The sequence below is a fragment of the Nestor notabilis genome, unplaced genomic scaffold, assembly GCF_000696875.1.
Source record: "Nestor notabilis isolate BGI_N333 unplaced genomic scaffold, ASM69687v1 scaffold6496, whole genome shotgun sequence".
NCBI classification, from domain to species: Eukaryota; Metazoa; Chordata; class Aves; order Psittaciformes; family Psittacidae; genus Nestor; species Nestor notabilis.
This window is the reverse complement of record NW_009934210.1, coordinates 458-12,565: the sequence shown is the minus strand read 5'-3', so window position 1 is coordinate 12,565 and position 12,108 is coordinate 458. Positions and strand designations below refer to the sequence as shown.

Here is a 12,108-nt window from a genome sequence, read left to right as displayed (position 1 = left end):
AGTGTTCAACCCAACTAAAATCCGAATGCATCCATCAGGTTTTCCTTTTATAAAGGGTGGGTAAGGTAAAACCCCGAGATGCAGAAGGAAACTGGTCCTAATGCATTTGCTTATTCATTATTCCAACCATTGGAACACTTAGAAGCAATTTGCTGGTGAATTAAAATCATGGAAGATACATTATATTTTGTTTCGGAGCCCTGTATCATTAAGGATGTGCTGTATATTCAAGGTCATGGCTAGTCCTTACGTCTGGTAATGTCTGCAATGCTGAGCAGTAGCTTGGGGGTCTCGACTATAAAATGCAGTCAGGCAGGATAATACCGAGTCCACTGGCTCTAGGGCTTCTTGTGCCACGTGTCCCAGCTGAAGTTGGAAATTAGCTGGAGATGCGAGGGCTTTGTCAGATAGGTAGAGCCGGTTATATCTTCTCTTTTTAATTTGACTCTATGCTAATTTATACTCTGCCAATTTAATGGGAAAACCACATTGTCTGAGTTAACGGGATAATTGTACTCGAAGCAAATTAAAAATATAGGAAAATCAAAGCCTTAAATCCTTCTTTTATAGTGATCGGTTACTTGAAGCTCTCTTTCTAATAATCATGTCTTTAAATGTAGTAATATAGGACACAATCACAGGACAGTGCGTCGGGGCTGTTCCCATGTAAATGAGAAAGCTGCTATTGAGACTCTGCGCTGGGGTTCTGGACTCTTTCACCTTGGGTTCCCTCAGCCGTGCACGCCAACGGTGCTCGCCTCCTCTTCCCGGCAGATTCCTTCACCAGCAAAGTGCTGTGGACCCTGTTGAGAGACGTGAAGTTTGGAGAGGCCGTTTCCTACAAGCACTTGGCAGACCTGGCAGGCAACAGCAGAGCAGCGAGGGCGGTGGGAGGAGCCATGAGGAGCAACCCTGTAAGTTCATGTCAACTTTGAGATGAAGTTGGTGGAAGATGCTGGATTTAGAGAGCTGTGAGGGCTAAATGGCATTAGATTAAATTTATCGGCTCTCAGAACTGGTCTACCACGAGTAATAAGGTCAGTGTGTGTTTTTAATCAGCAATAATGCACCACCCAGTTTAATAGGATTTATTCCCTGCCATTTTTGGTGTTTGATTTGAAAGAAAAAACACTTCTTTCAATTCATCAGCCTCTACACATTTTGTTGTTCTCAGACGTTCTGATTCACTCTTAGGTGAGGGAAGTCGCTTGGGCAGTATCTGAAGGGGCCTACAAGGATGTCAGAGGGGAACTCTTCATCAGGGACTGTAGCGATAGGACAAGGGGTGATGGGTTCAAACTGAAACAGGGAAAATTCAGGTTAGATTTAAGGCAGAAGCTCTTCCCTGTGAGGGTGCTGAGGCACTGGCACAGGGTGCCCAGAGAAGCTGTGGCTGGCCCCACCCCGGCCGGGCTCCAAGGCGGGGTGGGCTTGGAGCAACCTGCTCTAGTGGAAGGTGTCCCTGCCCGGGGCAGGGGTTGGAGCTGGATGAGCTTTAAGGTCCCTTCCAACAGAAACCAGGCTGGGATTCTATGAGTTTCCTGGATTTGGACCAACTGGAGGGAGTAGTGCTCCAGGTTAGGCCTGTGGATTTTGGAAAAATGGTCTGTTTTCATACTTGGTCTCTTGTCCATCTTCCCAGTAGTTAGCTTTCCATTTTAGTTATCCTGGTTTAGCTTTCCACATGTATTTATGCACCTGAATCACACTGGTCAGTGTGAGTGAGGTTGGTGAGAGTCAGCAGGTTGTATGTCCTTGTGTGGCTGGTTCGGATCCCACTAGAGCAGCCCTATCCCACTTCTGAACTGGGGGGTTTCTGGGCTAGAATGGATGCACGAGGAGGGAGGAGGCAGTTTGATTCCCCAGACCCTCAGCGTTTGGCCTTTGGACTGCAGGAGCAGCATCCACGTGGTTCAAGTTTGGGTTGTTATAGAGTAGCAGGGGCAGCCCAGGACATCCCACATGGGACTGATGCTGCAGCAGCTCATTCCTGGGCACAGGAAAGGAAAAGCTGGAAAGAGAACATTGCTTTATCTGTCTTTACCCATCCCCTTGCTACTTTGGCTCCTCTAAAAAATAAAAACCTGTGATTTCTGTTACTATCACGGTGGCCTTTTTGGCCATTCTTCAACATATTTTCCCTCATTACCACTTGCCCTGAGCAATATGTGTCTTTCCATACCCAAATTCCTCTCCTAGTCTCCAGCATTATACCTGCTGTAATCTTTGACCTCCTGTGTTGTTTTTACATTCAGTCCTCTCAGTATTTTCTTTAATAAGGTACATATGAGACTGCAGCATGCAGTTGCAAGGTGGGTTAGAAAACCTGCTTTCTCAAGAGCTGGTGGCATTACCTGTAGAAATAACAAAGGCAAAAGGGTTTTGCAGTGCCACTTGTTATCTTTATATTTCACCTCATTCATAAAATCAACCTGCAAAGGAAACCTGCATCTTATGGCTCATAACCGTTTAAAGATTTATATGGGAAATATGAACAACATAGTGAATAGGTGCTCATATTGAAATGCCAAAGGACTATGTGTGTGTTTGCCTGTGGAATATGCATGAAATTACAGATTAAGTACAGATGTGTAGAGATAAAAATGTGTTTTGGAATGGGCAGGGCTCTCATTACAGCGCTGATTTCTATGGTTTATCATCAGCTTTCTGTTATGAACTGTTAGCATGGTATTATATTAACATAGCTCTTTTTCCCTAAAGCTATACATTATTATCGATAAAATGCTTAAAAATCTTCTGCTGGGGACAGAAAACACTGGAGCCATCAGAGGGGGTGGGAAATAACAATAATAAGATAGGACCCCATTTAAAAAAAACAGCAGTAGCTTTGCTGTATATTTTCAGAACTATTTTCATCCTCCCTCACAGGGGAAAAAGCAGGAATTTTCACACCACAACCTGCTGTTACTGCTACTTTGGATGCTGCTGCTCCACTGCAGCCTGAGGGCAGAGCTGGGTACATTTCTAGGCGATAGCAATTACATATCCTTTTGCACAACACTATATTGTTATTCTTTGAGAACTGTTTCCTGTAGGTTTGCATTGTATTGCCTTATCTTAATGTACACCAGATGATATTGGAAAGCATTCCATCATATTAAAATAGTTTGTATTGTCAAGTACAATACGGTGTATTGACAAAACGGAGCTTTATGCTGCTTATATGAGCTGTTCCATAGGAAAATCTGATAGAGGCTTAAAATATCAGGGTGTACTTCTTTATTGAGCTTAGAAGCTTAAACCCATTAGACATGATGTGAGTTTGTGTGGTAGTATGCTACCTGCTCGGAATGGTAGGGTACCTGAGAAGCTGGTATGTGTATAAACACCCTTGCAGTCTGTTTATCAGATGAGATATTGAGCTCTGAATCTAACTAAACAGTTCATTAAACCGAACACGTCATCTGGGCTGCAGCATCATTAACGTGCCGGCGCAGAATGCAAAGAGCTGTGGTCTTAACAACTGCTGCACCTGCAGCACGAGCTTTGGGAAGGGAACACCACGTTGGAGGTGCAATTGCTTTGAAATTGGTGCAGAAATGGGATGTTTTGTTAAGCAGCAGATTAGTGATTCTTGTTTGCGGGAGGGAAGCTGGCGCTAGTGAATACTTGTATCAGGAACGTGGAGTTAAAGTGGATCCTTCCATTAATGATCGCTGTGGAAGATGTGAAAAATAGCAAAATGAGCATGTGAGCACCTTGAGATCCTTCTTACGATTAAAGGTATAAATTATAAACAGGGTGAAATCATAAACATGATTTAATGAGGGTAGTAATAACAGTGAAGATGAGCGTTTGAAATAAGCCCGAGCCCAGCATTGCCTTGTCCCTCAAACGTGTTGATAGTATTGCCAGTCTCACCCTCTTCCATGAAATACCAGAACGTTCCCCCACTTCTGCAAAGCAGGGGTTGGTCTTTAATTCCAGTAGCGTGCATTCCACAGGTTTCCCTTCGTGGTTGGGTTGCTTCCCATGATTCACACAATGACCTTCAACTTCATGAGAAGGTGGGCTGGTTAGTCCAAGACCATCCTAGATCACTGTTCTGTGCCTTAAATGTGACATCTTCAGTGGTCTGTTAAGAGCAGTCGTAGCTGCCTGTGCTGGGGTTTGTATTCTCTACAATTGCGTTACCCCTTAGGCTAAAGCCTGGCCAAGTCTACAACTTGATGTTAATATTGGTCTATCCTAAATCAAGGATATTATTCAGCCAAAATGTTTTAAACAGACCTTACAACAGCTTCAAGTACCTAGAGTCCGACAAGAAATCTGGAGAGGGGCTTTGGACAAGGAGAATGGCTTTAACCTGCCAGAGGGGAGACTGAGATGAGCTCTGAGGCAGAAGCTCTTCCCTGTGAGGGTGCTGAGGCGCTGGCACAGGGTGCCCAGAGAAGCTGTGGCTGCCCCATCCCTGGCAGTGTTCAAGGCCAGGTTGGACACAGGGGCTTGGAGCAACCTGCTCTAGTGGAAGGTGTCCCTGCCCGGGGCAGGGGTTGGGGCTGGAGGAGCTTTAAGGTCCCTTCAACCCAAACCAGTCTGGGATTCTATGGTTGTGAAGTATGGATTTCAGATGTTGAGAACACATAAAGCTACTTGTGCATTAATGCCTTTGGTGGCTGGCAGTAACCCGGGCTCGTTCTAGATCACACTGTGGTCAGGGAAGAAGGGGAGGAAAAGCAATAGGACATGAGCAAATGGAAAGATGACTTTTTACTGAGCGTGATTCTTGCTGTATGTTGTAGCCTGGCATTTCAGCTGCCTCCATCAGGGCTGATCCACTTTTAACAGGGTGCCAGTTTCAGGAGGTCTCCAGCCCATCCCCGGTATAACGGGACAGTCAGGATTCCATCACTTCCAATAGAAGCCCTGCAGTGATCAGAGCTCCTCCACTCCATCCTCAGCCGGAATTCACTAACCACAGCTCGGAGGCGATCGATTCCTCACACAGGGAGTTTTTTTCCCCACCTTTTTTCTAAACAAAGGCATTATCGAGGAGTTAGTTTATTCACAGATTGCCACGAGCGTTAATGACCGCCCCAGCCTTGTTCTGCCAGTCACCCAGATGGCTGTTGATAAAGATTTAGCATCATGTTCTGAGTGTCAGGGCTGTCAGTAGTGCTGAGCCATTTGACCAGAAGAAAAAACGCACAGGGAGCTATTGATTACAGCTTCTCAGTGTCACTTGTTCACCAGGATTTAGGTATTGATGTCTTTCCCTTGTGGGCCTCTACCCAGAAGAACAAAAGCAAAAGTTGGAGAAAATATTCAGCTGGTGCCCGAATCAGAGGGACTCCGTTATTGATCCGAGGGCCCCTTCATGTTATTTTTGTTGGAGACAAATCTATGGGTTTGGAAGTTTTATAGCGTTTGAGGTAGGGGCTGTGGAAGTGATGGATTCGTGTATTAGATGAATTAGATTTCACAGCATGAAGATTTCAGCAGAGCTATAATATTATGAGCTGCTTGGTTATTGATAAAAATTACATTAAATGTAGCTGAGGCATTAAAGCTCCAGACTGGGGTAGTACTCCCTCTAAAATGTCCTTAGGGCCCTAATAAATTTTAGCAGGTTTAATTATTTTAGTAGGCTGAACATTGTCACCACAATTAAGCCAAACTGAAGCAATATTCAATATTTTTAAATTACAGCCCTGATACAGCCTTTGTACCACATCTTCTTTTCCATTCGATGCTGTGGAAGGTGATGTAGTGGCACTTGTGTGTGTGAGGACAAACTCGGTGTGGAATTCGTTATGTCAAGCGTGGAAAAAGCTGCTTTTATTTCACAGCCTTTTCTTCATAGAATCCCAGACTGATTTGTGTTGAAGGGCCCTTAAAGCTCCTCCAGGCCCACCCCCTGCCCCGGGCAGGGACACCTTCCACTAGAGCAGGTTGCTCCAAGCCCCTGTGTCCAACCTGGCCTTGAACACTGCCAGGGATGGGGCAGCCACAGCTGCTTCTTGCTTAATGTAAGTGGCTCAACCACTGCATTAGTGAACAGGTCCTGCCCCAACCCCGGGATCATCCAAGACCCCACAGCTCCCACCACCTGAAAATAAAGGTTTATAGCTTTACCATAAAAATGCACTGATTTTAAGGAATTGGAAATTAACCTTGGAGATGTGCATTATTATGGCTTGTTATGGCTTTGTCACTCCAGGAAATCTGGCTGCAGTAACTTGTGTATGCGGATTGTGAAGACAGAGAAATCCCAAACCAGAAAAACCCTTCCAAACAGCAACTTCTTTAATGTCATAAAGCAAGATCATGATGGCCTCGTGTAAAGGTTTTATTGGTGCTCACTGGAGTTATCACGGGTGCATAATTCACTTATGGCACGGTCAGCTCCAAGTACAGCAGCTATTTATAAGCATTTCTTTATTAAACCTTGATTAACAATAAGCACCTCTGTGTGTTCCCATTTAGTTTGGTAGCCTGTGGGCTGAGATTGAGATTGAAAATCTCAGCCATTGAAGTTACTTAACAAAACCAAAAGAATACCAAAAAAACCCCCGTTTGTAGAGGTCTGGCCAGTAGATGTTCAGGGTTTGTGTGTTGCAGACACAAATATAAGCAGAGCTAGAACTCAACTGAACTAACTATTAGATGGGATTAAAATAGATCTGTGTAAAGTATGTAATTTGTGTGTCTATGTAGAAGTAAATCACACTTCTTGACTTAAAATATCCCAATTGGTGAAAACTGCACTTTTCAGTGAGTTGCTTTCACAGCTCTATCATTGCAATGGAATGACTATGCAGTTACCAAAAACACATACAGGGTGATTAGAGATGATGTATTGCATTTTTTATGGTGTGTACTTCAACTATGATAATCACCTGCAATAAAAAATAAATAAAAAATGCATTTATGTACTTCTCTATGATCAGTCTCTCATGTAACTTCCTGCATTGATTTCTCCAAATCCGTGACATTTGGCTATAAACGGTACAAAGGAGAAGGCAGGAGGAAATAAGTTCTTAAATTGGTTAGGCCTCCTGAATTAAATCTCTCCTGTTGGAGGTTTTAACAATTCACAACCCATTTTGCATTGCCTTGATGTTAAATAATAAATAGCACCTTGTTCTTATGGTGAATTCTTCTGCAGCACATGTAGAGGTGCTATAGTGAGAGAAGGAGCAGGGGCTTGGGAAGCTCAGTTCTGGAAGCGCTCTTCTCAGTGGGCTGTTTTCTTCCAGAAATACATCACCTTCTGTCTGGGGGTGATGGTTAAGAGTTGTCCTGTACCCCCTTGCTATCCTCGTGTACGTTTTGGGTCTACAAGGCTTCATCACCCACCCTGAGCAATGAAGGTTTGGCTGCTGGTGTGGGGCAGGAACATCTGCTTCTTGCAGAGAAGTTCTTATAGGTAGGATTTAATCTATCATGGAATCCCAGCCTGGTTTGTGTTGGGAGGGACCTTAAAGCTCCTCCAGCTCCAACCCCTGCCCCGGGCAGGGACACCTTCCACTAGAGCAGGTTGCTCCAAGCCCCTGTGTCCAACCTGGCCTTGAACACTGCCAGGGATGGGGCAGCCACAGCTTCTATGGGCACCCTGTGCCAGTGTCCCACCACCCCTTTTTGTGTCTTTACATCATTTTTGTGTATTAAAATTCCTGTCCATGCTTAGGTTTTCCTGAGAACTGGGTTGATCTTTCGAGCCCGTGATCAGCCCCGTTCCTGCATCCACTGCTCCCCTTCCTCCTTGACCGCAGTGGGACTCCACCACAGGCTCTTTATCACTGACCCCACCAGCAGAACCTCTGTCATGGATCCTTCAGCCCATGTCCCTGCAAGTCTACTGGTTTAGCAGCAGATCTGTGGGCATGGTCCCCATCCACTTCTCCCCTCCACCTCACCCTTTGCTCCCTTCCTCTTTTTGCCTCTTCTGCAGATCCCGATTCTAATCCCGTGCCACAGGGTGATCTGCAGCAGCGGGCAGAGCGGCAACTACGGAGGAGGCAACCTCATGAAAGGGTGGCTTCTGTCACACGAGAAGCTCCATCAGGAGAAGGCAGCGTATTGATGCAGCGCAGCCACGGCTGCTAACCAGCCAGCACACACAACGTGGGTACTTGGCTTATAACAAGCTCTCAGAGCACCCAGCAGAGTTCAGAGAAATGGTAAATATTTGAGTGACATGGAAATATAATGCAACATCCAAAGTGAAATGTGTGGTGGCACCACTGTATTAAAGAAGCGGGATGTGTCCTGAGGGATGCAGCTCATCTGCCCTTTCTTGGTTTTACATTTTACAGCAGAGTGACTATAGCAGTCCAAGCCGGTTTGTTCCCATCTCCAGGCCTGGTTTGTTCTATTTTTAATGTCCATTAGAGCACAGGGAAGGGAATGGGAGGGATGTGGCAAATGTGAGGTGCAAGCCCAACAAGGAAGCATCTGGCTTGCTAAGGGGGCATCCCACAAGCCGCCTGCCTGGGTCTCTCCTCACTTCTTTAGAGCCTGGAATGGGGTTTTACCTAAACAGCCGTCAACAGAGCACATCCGGGTGGATTTAAAAGCAAGTGGCTGTTGGATTGCTTGTTCCCAGCTTTTCTTTTTGTATTATGAGGGATGGGGATGCAGTTTTTCACCGGTACAAAAAGCAGGGTGGAAGAGAAGCTGCTGGCAATCTGCATGAAACGTGGATTTGAAATAAGCAGTTTGGTCAGCACAACTTGGGCAAAATACTGGGAAGCTCATCACAGGTTCACCTCTATCAGCAGCACGTTTCCTTTTACCATCTGATTTTCTCCCTTTAGCTTTTTGCATTTCTCTGTTGTGTGAAGCAAAAGGATCCCAGTATTCAGGAGATATTAAAGCTCACTTTTGAGGTGGTTTAAGCAGGGTTCTCTGCAAGTACCAGCCACCAGAAGCTGAAATTTTCAGTATGGGAATCGTAAATCCTAACATGGAAATAGTGATTTTTTTATGTGTTTGGTCATATTTTCATAGATGTCTCTTTAGAAAAGGCCATTGCTAACCCAAAAATTACTGTGTTACGACGCGTTAGTTAATGTGGTATTATTGATACCCCCGAATTACTTCAATAAAAGAACTGCTTTGCATGTACAAGTGTCTTTGTGTGTGTTTATAAATAAAACACAGTGTGTGATATATGGAGAAAATAAACTATACCCAACTGCACCATATAAAGCTGTATTTTTATCAAGGGTTTCTGGTGGCAATATAAACCACGAAAGCAAAGCTCAAGTGGTTTGTACGTGTCACCAGAACCCCGAGATAAAAATATAGCCTTATAATACGTACAGTTTGGGTGTATTTTATTCTTCTTTTATATATTTATAATACATGCTACCAACAAAAGAACAGGGCAGCAGCTGTAAACTTTCCCCTCTCTCACGTTCGCATCCCTTGTGTTTGTCTTAAAGGTGTCTGTGCATTCCGGGATGCACCTTGGTGCAGGTACGTGGCTGGAGCGGAGGCTGGTGACGAGGTGGGTGATGCCCGAGGCAGAACCCGATGGTTATAGGGAAATCGGGATTTGAGGGGATTTGGGGCGGGGGGGGAAAGAGGCCGGGCAGGGACAGGCAGCGCTGCCCAGCAGAGGGCGCCCCGGCGCAGGGAAGGGGAAAGGGACTAAGGAAAGGAAAAGGGAAAAGAAAAAGGGAAAAGGCAAAAGGAAAAGGAAGTGAGAAGGAAAGCGAAGGGAAAAAGGAAGGGGAAAAAAAAGGAAAAGGAAGGGTAAGGGGGAAGAGAAGGGAAAGGGAAAAGAGAAAAGAATTGGAAGAGGAAGGGGGAAAGGAAAAAGGGAAAGGAAGGAAGAATGAAGGGGAAAGGAAAAAGGGAAAGGAATAGGGAAAGAAGGAAGAGGAAGGGAAAAGGAAATGGAAAAGAGAAAGAAAGGGGAAGGGAAAAGAAAGGAAGGGAAAAGGGAAAGGAAGAGGAAGGGAAAAGGAAATGGAAAAGAGAAAGAAAGGGGAAGGGAAAAGAAAGGAAGGGAAAAGGGAAATGAAAAAGGAAAAGGGAAAGGAATGGAATGAGAAAGGGGAAGGAAGGGGAAGGGGAAAGGGCACTTGTCAGGCCCGGGCCTCCCCCAGAGTTCAGGGCGGGTGCAGCAGTGGCATCCCCACTGGCAGCCAGGCTGGAATGCTGGTGTTGCCATGCTCCTCACTTCCCAGGAGCAGCTTTGACAGCAGTAGCTGTTAACAAAAATAACCGTTAACACACAAAACAACTAAAACAATCCCAAGAAAGTGCAGGGGTTGGGTTTGGGTTTGAGATTGGGATTGGTTTTAAGTTGGGTTGGGTTTGGGTTTGGGTTGGGTTTTGCCCTCGTGCTGCTGTGTCCCAAGGGTTTTCCTGCATGGGGATCCATCTCCATGCCTACTGCCTGGGCTGGCAGCACCCCCAGCACCCCAAAGCTCTTCTGGGTTCAAGTCACAGCAGATTTTATGGAAACACAGAGAAAATACATTAAAACACAGACATCCCAGTATCCATCTCTATATGTGTGAAAAAAGCCAGGAAAACCCGCTCGCGGGAGACAGCTCCGTGCTTTCTGCCTGGAATTGGGTTCCTCTGACCTATCAAGTTTCCTCCCATCCAGCCTCGCAGTGCTTTGAACTGCTGACATTGAGACACTGTGCAGCCAGGCACGACAGCTGGCTCTGCAGCATCTAATACCAACACATGCTGGTTTAGCCCATTTCCAGAGCCTAAGATAATGAAAGATTCAAAAATAATATTTGTTTTGGCAGAACTACATTTATAATGAAATAGATGCCCTTGACCATGGAAGAAACTGAATTTTGCAGTGGGTCGTTCTCCTCCCCCCTCTTTTTTCTCCATACAAAACAGGCTCTGCAGCCACTCGAAGGCCAATAGAAATATTTTTGGAGGCCTATGTTGTATTTCCTGCATCAGATTTACAGCAGAATTGCAGCCACACTGCTTGTACTGTGTTAGACCGGAATGAAAAATGCAGATTACATCCTATGTATCAATCCCAAATGGAAAAGGGCCCCAGGCTTAGGGATTGTTGCAGATCACTTTCATGCAAGCAGAGTTTGCAGCATAATGAGCTCATACTGGAAGCATCTTAAACAGAAAATGGATTCATTGTCGGAATTGGGACACTTTTAGTTGTGTGCCCAAATTTTCTTCACTCATTCAATGGATTTGTTTGGAATTAGAGGAATTAGTCATCTGATCAGGGCGAGAAAGAGGAGGCCCCTAAAGTTCCCATTTAGTTTCTCTAAGCAGTTCTCGAGCACCAGGTTCTTTTTAAGTGCTACTTGATATTTGCTGTATCAGTTGGATAAGGGACAGTGCCATCATTAATGGGACAGTGCCATCCCTTCCCAAATGAAATCGTTATAGACAAGGAGCTGTAATTCCAAACTACTTTTTCTGGTCACATCACAGATCATCTTTTCTTCTAGAAACATCACAGGTTGTTGCATTTAATCCTTCATCCCAATATTTTCCCAAATTTTAAAGTTTGGATATTTATGGTGTGAATTGTACCCAGGGCAAAGAGATGGATTTGGTATTAAAGTGTATATTTACTGTGAAAGGTGGTGCTGAAGACCTGCTGCTTTAAAGCAAAAGCAAGGAAAGAATAAACCTATAGAAAGATTGCTTTGAAACTTAAAGCACCATAATCCAAGGGGACTCCTGTAAGATTTAGGTACTATTTCAAGAGTCGTTTCTCACTAAGAATCTTACAGTAACGCAGAAATCCTCAAAGAATTGCATTTACAGATTTAATTGTAATTCCCCTTTATATTCTTAGAGAAATGGAATAGAAATAGTGCTCAAAGGTTCCTCTCTAGGAGTCCCTGCCCTTGATGGGTGGCTCTGCCCTGTGCTCCTCCAGCCTGCTTGAAAAGCAGTGGAAGATATTACTGACACCCCCTTTGCCATGGAAGTAGGAGGATATCTCAGTTACGCTGATGTGCATACACAGCTTGTCACAGGACTGTGTGCTGTTGTTGTTTGGAATAGTAATAAGAGTAACAAATAAACACACTTAATGTGAGCCTGGAAATAGGAGCATTTTAGCCAGGTTTTCCCTTTTTTTTTTTCATTATTTCTTCTTTTTCTTCTTTTTTCCTCTTTTTCTCC

The 12,108-nt window shown here is 44.7% G+C and overlaps 1 protein-coding gene across 1 annotated transcript; it reads left to right on the top strand.

Moving 5' to 3' along the window:
* Positions 1-735: 735 nt before the first annotated feature.
* On the top strand, positions 736-8,047 carry MGMT (O-6-methylguanine-DNA methyltransferase; the record flags this gene model as incomplete). Its single annotated transcript, XM_010017216.1, has 2 exons — positions 736-914; positions 7,916-8,047. Coding segments are annotated over 2 exons (311 nt in total), but the record flags the coding sequence as incomplete, so codon positions are not given.
* Positions 8,048-12,108: the final 4,061 nt, after the last annotated feature.